The sequence below is a fragment of the Hyla sarda genome, chromosome 9 (assembly GCF_029499605.1).
Source record: "Hyla sarda isolate aHylSar1 chromosome 9, aHylSar1.hap1, whole genome shotgun sequence".
In the NCBI taxonomy this organism is placed as follows: Eukaryota; Metazoa; Chordata; class Amphibia; order Anura; family Hylidae; genus Hyla; species Hyla sarda.
Genome location: NC_079197.1, coordinates 70268199 through 70280295, shown reverse-complemented (window position 1 = coordinate 70280295; position 12097 = coordinate 70268199). Strand labels below are relative to the sequence as shown.

The following is a 12097-nucleotide window of genomic DNA, read 5'->3' as shown; positions in this document are numbered from 1 at the left end:
CTAATTATCCAGAGTGCTTCTCTGCGTAATAGGTAGATATCTTTATTTTCTCCATTTGGAACATCTATTATTCTCTCCAGAACGGCAAATATTAGGCATCTACCGTCGTTGCCATGGCATTCAGCCATATGGGCCACGAAACGGGGAGCACCTTTACCGGTCCGGAGAGAGTACAGATGCTCTTTTCTTTTTGTCTTGCCTATATAGTAAAATTTACAAGGGAATAGAATGCAATATACAATGTAGGTATACTTGCAAGTAATAAGCTGATTTACATAGATATCATTGCCTCCCAAAATGAAATTTCGTTTTGCTAGATTCCGCTGGCAGAAATGACAGTTTCTGCACTGAAAATTCCCTTTCGGGTTCTTTTTTTTGCAGCCAATTTTTATTTTTATTAGCCTGGAATTTTTGTTTGTTTCATTTGAGTATATCACCTATGGAAGTGGATTTTCTGAATGTAATTATAGGTTTCTCCCTTGCATTCTCACCCAACTCCTGGTCTTGAGCAAAAAAAAATACCAGTTATCCATAATGCTTTTTCGTATAATATAATTTATAGGAGAATTAGCAAAGGGAAAAACTATGCAATTATCATTGGACTTATTTTGTTTGCGTTTTTTGGGTTTTAGTAATTCTTCTCTTCTTTTTGTTTTATTTTGTGTTTTTGCTAAAGCTTTTTGTAAAATAACCGTTGGGTATCCTCTTTTCTCCAACCGTAGTAGGAGATTGCCTGCTTGTTCATTAAAAGTAATTTGATCAATATTTACTCGTTTCAATCTAAGCAGTTGACTATAGGGAATATTATCTTTTATATATGTGGGATGGGAGCTGTCATAATGTAGTATGGAGTTCTTCGCAATTGTTTTCTGAAACCTGCGGTTCTAAGCTGGCCATTCTCTACAGACAGTTTTACGTCTAAAAAAATCAAGGGTAGTGCCACCATATACATTGGTAAAAAGCATATTAACTAGATTCTTCTCATTCAAGAAGTTAACAAAGGCTTGAAAGTCTGAACTGTCCCACACAACTAGGACATCATCCACATATCGCAAATAATATTTAATGTGGCGAATATAGCGTTTTTTTGGTAGAAAAAAAAATCTAATCCTGTTCCATGATGGCCAGAAAAACATTTGTATAAGTACATGATATAGGCGAGCCCATGGCTGTGCCATGGGCTTGCCTGTACCATCTGCCATCATGCAAGAAGTCATTATTGTACATGATAAAAAGAAGAGCTTCACATATGAGGTATATGAATTTTTTTGATTTCCCAGAATTCACGAGAAATCTATGCATAGCCTGTACACCCGCATCATGCAGGATGCGGGTGTACAGGCTTTCAACGTCTATCGAAGCAAGGCAATAGGATTCCTGCCATGTAAAGTTTTCAAATGCTAAGAGGAGTTCACTGGAATCCTTTAACAATGTGGGGATACCTTTAAGTAAAGGGGCAATCAGCAATTTGAGATAGCTAGACAGATATTAGGTAGGTGCCCCTATACCTGCCATGATGGGGCGACCGGTAGGATGAGACAAACTGTTATGTACTTTGGGTAGTACGTACCATTTTGCAGGTTTTGGAGTGGTGGGTATCAGTTTTTCAGCTGTTTTTAATGATATAACTGATTTATCACCATAGCATCTTAGGAGGGAGCGGAGGTGGTCGATAGTCTTTATAGTAGGATTTTATTGGTATTAGTGTCATTTAATTGATGATAAACCTCATTAGTATAGTCTGCAAAACTCCATACCACCACCACTCCTCCCTTATCAGCTCTAGTAATATGAAGATATTCCTGTTCACTAAGCCAGGTAAGGGCTGCCTGTTCTTTTTCTGTGAGATTTTTCTTAGGGGATGGGTAAATAAGAGCTTGAATTTCTTATGTAACTGCTTTAGAGAATAAATCGATATTGCTTCCAGGAATAATGGGGGGATTAAAGGTAGATTTATTTCCACCTTTAATGTAAGACGTATCACAATCATAATCAATATTAACATCACTAGGTGGATGTTCATAGTCCTCCATCATTTCTACGAGCATATCGGCACATAGCTTATCTTGTGAGGTAAATTCGTTATAAACTATAAAACCTAATTCAGATATACGACAGAACTTTTCGCCCTCTAGAGTGTTATATTCAGTATTATTTTTGTTTTTATTAGTGGCTAGTGCAAAACATTTTTTTAAATTGATTTTTCTCTGCTTTGTGTAGATCTACATCAAACATCTCTCTGTTAAACCTGTCGTGTAACCCATAGTTTAGTCCTGTTTGATAGAACAGATCCAGTCCTTGTCCAATGAGGTGTCTGTAAGATTTATGACATTGTCCATGTCTTCTAAGATCTCCAGGTGATATTTTTTTTCTTCTTGGATTGCATATAGGTGGTTTTTCTTGCCTCTTCCTCCACGCCTTGTGTGCCTCCTAAAGGGGCGGCAGGTGCATCTGTTGGATGTGTGGAAAATCCTGAGCCTCCTGGTTCACTTTCTTAGGCTGGGCTGGAATCCGATTCTGTAGTTAGGTAGTCTGTCACCTTTTGTGGCTGTTTTGTATATACATTCCTTCTGGTGTGACCAACACTGTTGTTGTTTCTTTTAGAATTGGAGGAATTTTTCCATGAAAAAATATGTCCTTCATCAAAGTCTGTTTTATCTTGGACATATTTGTCCATTTTCTGTTCTTTGATATCAATTTGTAATGTAATTTTTTTCTCTAGATTTTTCATGGACCGAATTTTTCTTCGGTTAGACGCGTTTTTAGTGCATTTTTTACTTTACATAGTTCTTCTATTGTTTTTTCATATTCTGCTTGATTTTTATGTAATATTATCAATTGTAACTTGAAGAAATGCTCCAAATATGCACGTTCCCATTCTGCCACAAAATTTTTATCATTTGTAAATTGTGATGGAGGTCTGTAAGCTCGTAGTCCCCGTGGGACTCGATTATTTTCAACATAAGCATTCAGAGACTGTACAGTCCAAAAGAGACGAATTTCTTTTTCTCCCTGGGTGTGCACTCAATGTTGGGAGTTCTTAGTACTCAGGCTATAAAGTACGTCCTGTGAATCGCATGACGTAAAGTATGTCCCCACGTCTGCACGACCGGCATATAACACCGATGTCATTGTGGTATCTGTGTCACACTATATTAGTTATAGTTGCGTTTTTCTAGTGAACATGGAGGATCACCAATATATAAGACAAATGCCACCTGAGAGAGGCGTACACCTAGGCCGGAAGAAGTGTCAGCAGTGACGCAAAACGAGTAGCCTATCAGTGGTGTGCCCCGCATGTGAGAGTCGTGTCCGACTCTCGCTCCCCGCCTTGGATATGTGATCTATGTTTGTACAGCTATGATATTGGAATAAAAACTTCCGTATGCTGAAGCAACAGACCGGGTGAGTGCGACTTCATTTTTCTATACTTCACATGCACTCGAAATTTCAACTTAACACTATATAAGATGTCACATACTCTTCTTTTATTCTGGTGAATGAGAAAATTAACAGATTTATTTTCTTTTGCATGTCCTTTACTGGACTCCAGATAACACTGATTACACAGGGTTTTCTACCCACCATAATCTTCACTATTATTGCATACATTTAACAGATATTTCTAGATCCACCCAAATACTTCTGCAAAAGATAAGTATCTTTTTTGTGTTTCTGTTGTTAGTTTCCTGTTAAGCAGCCTCAAAGTAATGAGGTCAGTGCTATTTGACTGTCGGTCTTTTTGGAAATCTGCTATCTAGCTGTGCTTTGGCCATCTCGCTTGTGGTAATATTTTTTTTACTATGCATATCTACACTGAAACCCCTTGTATTTGTTTTGACATTTTTTCAGTTAATAGCTTTATGTTTCCCACACTTAAAGGAACTGTAGGAACAACAGCAGCTGATTTAACATGAAAGTGCAGTGATATATACTTCTACAAAAGCTTTTGTACCACATAAAGAGCTTTCTCTGCAATATGCCGTATGTGAAAAAGATAGGAAGTAAAGTTAAATAATTTAAATTGTCTGTTCAGGCATATGAAAATATAAATAAAAATCTTCCATATAAAGGTGGCAAAAAGATTAAAAAAACAAGCTATGCTCACCTAGCCCTATCCCCCACTACTGCCTCGCCATTGCTCCCAATCTTTGCTTGTCCCTGCAACTTCCTGGTTAATAGTGATACTGGCTGAGACGGGGCAGCACAGATATAGTAAAGAAAACTGAATAGATTTTTTACATTATTTTACTTACCAGTAATATAATGTGTAGTTGTCATTCTGGTCAGTCTGCTCATTCCAAGTACAAGTTAAGATCTTCATCTTGTTAACAAAACAATTTAGCTTTACATCATCTAAAAAGAAGTGTGAGATTTCTGTTATACTTTTTACAATATTTATTTATAGAGATGAGCAAATTTTCCGAAAAAAATTGTTTTGGACCGAATTTATTTGCGGCGAATTGCCATTAAAAACTGATATTTCTGGCATTCAGAGAGCCTCAAAAGGGGTGTAGATCACTTTGCCTTGTCCTAACATGCATAGGGAGTGTGCTGTGTTGGTGAAATAATAGTGTTATTCAGTATGACATGCAGATTACAGGTATTGCTATAAGAATCACTGCTGCAGAGCATTGATATGGCATCAGGGAGACCATATGGTGTCAAAATTTAAGAGAATAAAGAGATTTTTTTTATCTAATTTTTATTTAATTTAATTTGAATTTATTTACATTTTTTGAGTACCCATTCTGCTGAGCATCTAGCTGGCGATCCTCTGCCAGGCAAGATACAACATGTTCCAGCCCCTGCCTCTCAGTGCTCCACTGATTATGAAAGTGTGAATGTTTCATTTAATCAGTTATGGTTCATTGTCATCGCTCCTCGCTGTTTAATTGGATTCTTGTGATAATTCCACAGGTAATATGACGTAAACGACCATAGGGCATCAGTCTAGAAAAGATTACATTGATTTTTTTAAATGTAAGATTTATATTAGATTCCCAAGTTTTATGTCCTGGTGTTTACATTTTATACAGTTTTTATGCCGAAGTTCTTTTAATTTTAATATGTTTTAACCCAGTCTTGGTTCTGGGAGTACTCCGGTTCCGGTTACCCGGAAGTATTCCCCTAAAAGCCTTTTTAAGTGACAGTTATCTTTTTTCTCCTGTGCCAGCCTCTCAAGACTGTCCTTCCTCGACTGTTAGTAAATGTGTTGTTTTTTTGTGAAACTGTCGGGGCACGCCCCATTTTCTGTGAACATGCCCCCTTTCACTGATGGCCAAGCCCCCTTTTCAGGTTCACTCAGTGAAATGGAGACTTGGTTGGATTTTTTTCATTTCTGGCGCAACGAGACAGAATTCTGTCGCAATGAGACAGAATTCTGGTGCAATGAGGCAGAATCTGTCGCAATGCACCAGAATCTGGCGTACAACCCAACAAAACATGTCAGGTTTACAATAGTAAATCACGGCCAATTACATATTTGCTCTACAAATCCATGTTGCGCTGTTGTTATATTTCTTAATTTCATATTTAAACTGCTGACATTGTTAGGACGAGGTGAAACATAGTACCTTTCATAAATCAGTCTTTGCTTCCATAACAGAAAAATAATCGATAAACCATTCAAAGTTATGTTTTAAAAGCTATACATCTCTGTGATCAGTGATTATATACATATCTAAACTTAGCTTTTCAATGTACTTGTAATAACTTCTGAGAAAATCGTACTGATCTGATTGGAAGATGAGCACAAGATTATCTCTTTAGGAACACCTATATGATAAATATAGAAATCAATGAATGGCCTTTTTTTCAATAGATGGGTACAAGGCATGCAGAGCTGAAAGCCAATAGACCCGCTATAAATATCCTAATTAGACATAGTTAAAGTGTCCATCATAACTTAACCCATTCTAACAGGGGCCTAGCTACAGAATGCATGCTGCATTAATTTCTGATCCCGTACGGAGAACGGTGTAAACGTAAAAGTCCAAAATTGTTCCTTTTTTGTCAAGTAACATTCCTAAATTTTTTTATAAAAAGCCATTTAAAAGTCACATATATGAAAAGGTGGTACCAACAAAGGCTACAGATCACAGTGCAAAAAAATTAGCCCTCATACAGCCCTGTATATGGTACAATGAGAAAGTTTTATTAAAAGCAGAACAATAATAGAAATGTATCTAAACATGGATATCATTTTAATCACATTGAATAAAGAAAACATGTCATTTTTACAATAAATTGTACAGTAGAAGACCTTTAGAGGTGTAGAATCTTATGTACAGTCTTATCGTCCATTTTCAGTAAGTAGTGTCAGCGTGTTCTCTAGGGTGTGTGGACTGTGTCGAGGTGTAATTTATTCTCAATTTTCAACACTAGTGGAAGGTGCATCGCAATGAAAACAATACTTTTAGGGTACTAGGGTAGTCATATCTGATACTTGTCTTTATTTGTACCACATTATTGTAAAGCGTTGTGGAATCTGTTGGCGCTATCTAAATAAAATTATTATTATCATTGTTATCCAAACAATGAAGTGTAGAGAGTGCAGGCACTGCTAGTCTACCATGAACAGTCAATCTTCGGTATACGGCACATTAGACGGAGAACATAGATGCACAGTGTACTATATAGGTGGTACTTATATGAGGAAACAGCAGCATAAACTGTAAATACAGAATTTTAATAGAAAGGCACTCACCGGGTACAGTGTGACTTCTTCTTTATTTCATAAAATCCAGACAGACAGGTTAAGGCGGCTACATGCTGCTACGAGTGTAGGACGCCAGTGTGCAATAATAGGTGACAACTGTTTCTTTCCTTGCGGAACTTCGACAGACCAATTCCTCTAACCTGTGCCCCATTATCTTAAGTACACTCCCATTCTAGTGATGTGGGACACAGATGATCAGAAGGTGCGTCCATTTTGTTCAGTATTAATGTGCTCTATTAATCTAGGTGAACCCTTGCCAGTAGTTATGGATCTAACATGCTCTCTGAACCGTATGTTAACTGGTCTTATTGTACTCCCAATGTAGTAACGTTTACATTCGCAGGTTATAGCATAGACTATATTCTTAGTTCTGCAGCACATAAATTCATTAAGGTACCTGTTCACACCACCTACGTTTCTGCCTGTCTGGTAATAGGCACACCAGTTGCAGTGTCTGCACTTCCAATTCCCTTTCATCTGTGTTTTATTCAGCCAGTTACTAGTATTTTTGTTTGTGTCAGAAAAAACGGCTTCTAACTAACACATCTTTAAGGTTTTTTGTACGTTTAAAAGGTGATCATAGGTTTTTGTAAACACACAGGTCCTAATGTAGGGTCTCTTTCTGTGATACCCCAATGGGACAAAATAGATTTTTTAATGACCTCTGCTACCAGATGTAGTTTCAGTGTCTTGTTTAAATCTTATGTGTGTTCTGTGGGTTTTTTCAGTAGGGTTTTTCGGTCTGTTTTTTGTACTCATTCTAAAGCTTTTTCAAGTACATCTTTTTCATAGCCTCTCGATAACAAGAGTTCCATAAAGGCTTTAGCTTGTAAGTCAAAGGAGTCTGCTGAGCTATTGATGCGTTTTAATCATAACAGCTGTCTATAGGGTATGGCCCTAGTGTGAATGGGATGATAACTTGAGAAGTGAAGAATAGTATTTGTAGCAATGGGTTTTCGATACCCTTGTGTATAAATCTGACCATCATGCAGTTTAACTTGTACATTTAGAAATTCAATTTCCTCTGTATGCCATTTAGATGTAAATTTCATGTTGATTTCATTCACATTAAGTGCAGATACAAATTGATTAAACTCGCCCGGGGATCCACCCCACAGCATGAAGATGTCATCCACGAATCGGAAATAACACCTTACATGCTTTAGGTGTGGATTCCCGGACGAGAAAACATATCTTTCTTCAAAACATGTGTGCACGCGACAGGTGTGTCCATCACTGTACTTCCATTTTGGGAAAACCATTGTTCACCAAATTGAAAGACATTATTCTTCAAAATGAAATTTAAAGCCTCACAAATAAAATCCACAAAACTTTCACTCTTATCAGTTCTCCCTAAAATATGTCTTATACATTCAACTACATCGTCTTGAGGAATTTGTGTATATAAGGATTCTACATCTATAGATGTTAACAGTAAACCTTTTGTGATGGGAATCTCTTCTAATGCAGACAAAAAATTTGTTGATATCTTTTACTAGAGCAGGTACTTTGTCTAGAAGAGGGCGTAGCAACCAGTCAATGTATTGTGACAGGGGCTCTGTTAAAGAGCCTACCCCTGCCACAATAGGTCGCAAAGTACCTAAAAACTTTGTACCACTTAGCATTTTTAGGATGCAATGGAAGTAGTTTTTCTGCACTTTTTCCTAAAAGCACCCCCTTTTCTACGTTTGCGTAGAAATGTCTGTAATTTAGACCATCGATTTTTATTGGGATTATATGGTCATTTAGTGTAGGTTTCTGTGTTATCCAACTGCTGCTTTGCTTCAGTTATATAGTAAGATTTATTCAATACAATGGTGTGCGTCCCCCCCCCCCTTTATTGGAATTTTTGATAATTAGGCTATGCTGTTTTTTTTAGCCATTCCAATGCTTTATAGGGGTATTCCCATGGAAAACTTTTATTTTTATTTTTTTTATGAACTGGTGCCAGAAAGTTCTATAAAAAAATCTTAATCCTTCCAGTACTTTTTATGGGCTGTATACTACATAAGAAAGGCTTTACTTTTTGAATTTCTCTGATGTCACGACCACAGTGCTCTCTGCTGACCTCTGCTGTCCATTTTTGGACAGTTCCTAAAATGGACAGCGGAGGTCAGCAGAGAGCACTGTGGTCATGACCTCAGAGAAATAAAAAAATAAAACACATTTGCTCTGTAGTATAGAGCCCATAAAACATATTGGAAGAATTTAAAGGAGTAGTCCTTCGGCAATCTCCGGCTCTGTCATAGCGATATATTGAGGGGGCGTGTCAGCCGCCGCTTCGTGCGGGGGGCGACACCCGATATCTGGCTGGAGAGCCTGGCCCCCGTACAGAGAGATCGCAGGGGGCCCCAGCGGTCGGACCCCCTGCAATCTCAAACTTATCCCCTATCCTTAGGATAGGGGATACGTTTTTCACCACTGGACTACCCCTTTAAGATTTTTTAATAGAAGTAATTTACAAATCTGTTTAACTTTCTGGCACCAGTTGATTTAAAAAATTTTTTCCATTGGAGTACCCCTTTAAGCTCGGATTCACTTCGGTTTTGTACAGCCGCAGGATGCAGTGATGCCTTGATCTCACTTTGTGTTAGAACAAATCCAGGCTTTCTCCCGGTTGAAGGGGTGGTGAAAACCTGTATTTATTCGAAACTATGAAATCTTTGTTACTGTCTGCTCTACGTAAGAGGGGACACCACCTGCTAGATCAATCAAAATATTGAGGCATTCCTTTTCTGACTAAGTACCCTCTCTTTGTACAGTAAAACCCAGGGGTCCTATAGTGGTGGGAATTTCACCTTCTGTTTTAATATTCTCTTTTTTCAAATTGGAATTGGAAGTGCGGACACTGCAACTGGTGTGCCTATTACCAGACAGGCAGAACCGTTTCAATAGGTGGTGTGAACAGGTACCTTAATGAATGTATGTGCTGCAGAACTAAGAATATAGTGTATGCTATAACATGCGAATGTAAACGTTACTACATTGGAAGTACAATTAGACCAGTTAACATACAGTTCAGAGAGCATGTTAAATCCATAACTATTGGCAAGGGTTCACCTAGATTAATTGAGCACATAAATACTGAACACAATGGACTAACAGACAAATTGTCATTTATGGGCATACAGAAAATACGTACAGAAGAAGGCCAAACATTGTAAAAAAAATTACGAGAAATAGAAGCAAGATGGATATTAAGAACACGAGCGCAGGAAAAAAGCAGGGTTAAACAATAGAATCGATATGAGAGTCTATGACATTTTGTATATGGTTTTTATGAATAGAATGTATATATTTATATGTATTTGTATTTACACAGTACTTTTCTATTTGTATTACACCTTCCACTCACCTGTGTCCCACGTCACTGGAAGGGGAGTGTACTTAAGATAATGGTGCACAGGTTAGAGGAATTGGTTTGTCAAAGTTCCGCAAGGAAAGAAACAGCTGTCACCTATTAGTGCACACTGGCATCCTACACTCGTAGCGGCATGTAGCCACCTTAACTTGTCTGTCTGGATTTTATGAAAGAAAGAAGAAGTCACACTGTATCTGGTGAGTGCCTTTGGATTCTTCAAGTTCTGGGTTATTATTATTACATTCACACTTAGGTCGGGTTTACACGATGGAGTCAAACAAGGGTTCCTTTACACCAGGTACCCATCCTTACTATCCTCCCTGGACATCTATATAGGAACTTAGTTTGTGCAGTTATATAGGGGAAAAGTGTGTTGTATCAGTATCCTCCTGTTATCTTGTGTGAGATTTCACCTGTATAATAATAATGTTCTTTGGCAACATATGGTGTCTCTGAGTCCTTGGCACATCAGTTTTGAGTTGAGTGGGATATATTATGGGGGACATTTATCATGGTGTTAAGAGCCTTTAACAGCCTTACCAAAGCAACTTTTAGCCTTAACTTTGCAGTGGTCGCAAATATATGATGTCTCACGTAGGCAAAAAAAAAGAAAGCATGTCATTTTTACCATAAATTGTACAGCGTGAAAATGAAACCCTCCATAATTTGCAACATTTCAGATTTCTTTTAAGTTTCCTCACAAAAATAATATTGTTTTGGTTTTACCATACATTGTTTGGGAAAATGAGTGATGTAATCATAAATTCCAATTGGTTGCACAAAAAACAAGCCTTCGTATGGGTCTGTGGATGGAAAAAATATATTGCTCTTAGAAGGTGAAGAGAAAAAAAAAATGCAAAAATAAAATTGGTTGTGTTCTTAAGAACAAAATGGGCTATGACTTTAAGTGATCAAAATATTCACTCCAACAACCTGGGGGAAAATACAAAGCCTCATGGAGGAATGGTAGAGCAGCGGACCATTCTGTGATGCAGAACCGTAGGGCATCTACATGCCCCCCACAAAGGTCCTGTGCACAAAGTTTTAAATCATGTTGTATTTGTAATAAATGTTCAGCGGTTTAATATTGTGAATTATGAATGAATGTTTTTCTTACCCAAATATGAATTTGTATTTCTAGAGACAAGAAGATTTAGCTATAAAACATCACAATGAGTTCCGTGTGAATGTAGACCGGGTTAATTGTAGTACCATTGTACCATTTTTTTTTTAACTTTTTAAGTGTATAACACATAAACATTAAACAGAGACACCCCACTCCATTAGTGTAATATGCAACAAATACCACAAATAATATAACCTTAAAGCTATGTTCATTTTAAGTGCTTCATCACACAGTAACATACTGTATCACAGTTTCAAAGAATTAAAAAAAAAAGATAGATAACAAAATAAGGTTCAATATTCTAAACCTCAAGTTCTAAACCCCAAGAGTGAAAAACATTTATCTGCAAGGAAAATGTATTTTAACATATTTACCTAGTTTTTCACTGCCTTCGATGCTGTGATTAAGGGTAGACAGCATGATCATAAAAAAGAATGACGGTCCCAGTCTGACCAAATTTATCTGAAGAAATATAGAGTAGGATTGCTTCATGTACTTGCCGTCTAAGGACATCTTATCTTGTACTTATATGTCCTTTCTTGGTGAAGGCCTTCTAGTTTACGTGGAGCGATCTAAGATCTAAGAAAAGAAAAAACAGGCTAACTTCAACTCCTGTGGTTCTACGTTGTTTGACTTTATGTATAATACCCTTTTCATCATTTAATCTCAATAGTCTGTATATCTCTATTCGTTTCAGTTTCCTTAGTGATCTACTTCCTGCCACATGAAAACCCCTAAACACATTTCCTGTTATTTAAATGTATGTGCTATCTGAGTCATCACCTAATGTGTTTAAGTTAACCCATTCAGGTACAGCCTATTTCGGGCCATGTGGAGCAAACATTTTCATTTTTTATTGTTCTATTTCAGTTGCCAACTTATATATTTT

At 37.3% G+C, this 12097-nt stretch overlaps 1 protein-coding gene across 1 annotated transcript in view; it reads right to left on the bottom strand.

Moving 5' to 3' along the window:
* Nucleotides 1-11896, bottom strand: part of IL2RG (interleukin 2 receptor subunit gamma) — a 128962-nt gene extending 117066 nt beyond the window's left edge. The window contains exons 1-2 of the mRNA XM_056538697.1: nucleotides 11583-11896; nucleotides 4257-4356 (exon numbers count right to left, since the gene is read on the bottom strand). Of these exons, the coding sequence (XP_056394672.1) occupies nucleotides 4257-4356; nucleotides 11583-11721 (239 nt within the window). The 5' untranslated portion in view covers nucleotides 11722-11896. The remainder of the gene's footprint in view (nucleotides 1-4256; nucleotides 4357-11582) is intronic.
* Between the last annotated feature and the right edge of the window lie 201 nt (nucleotides 11897-12097).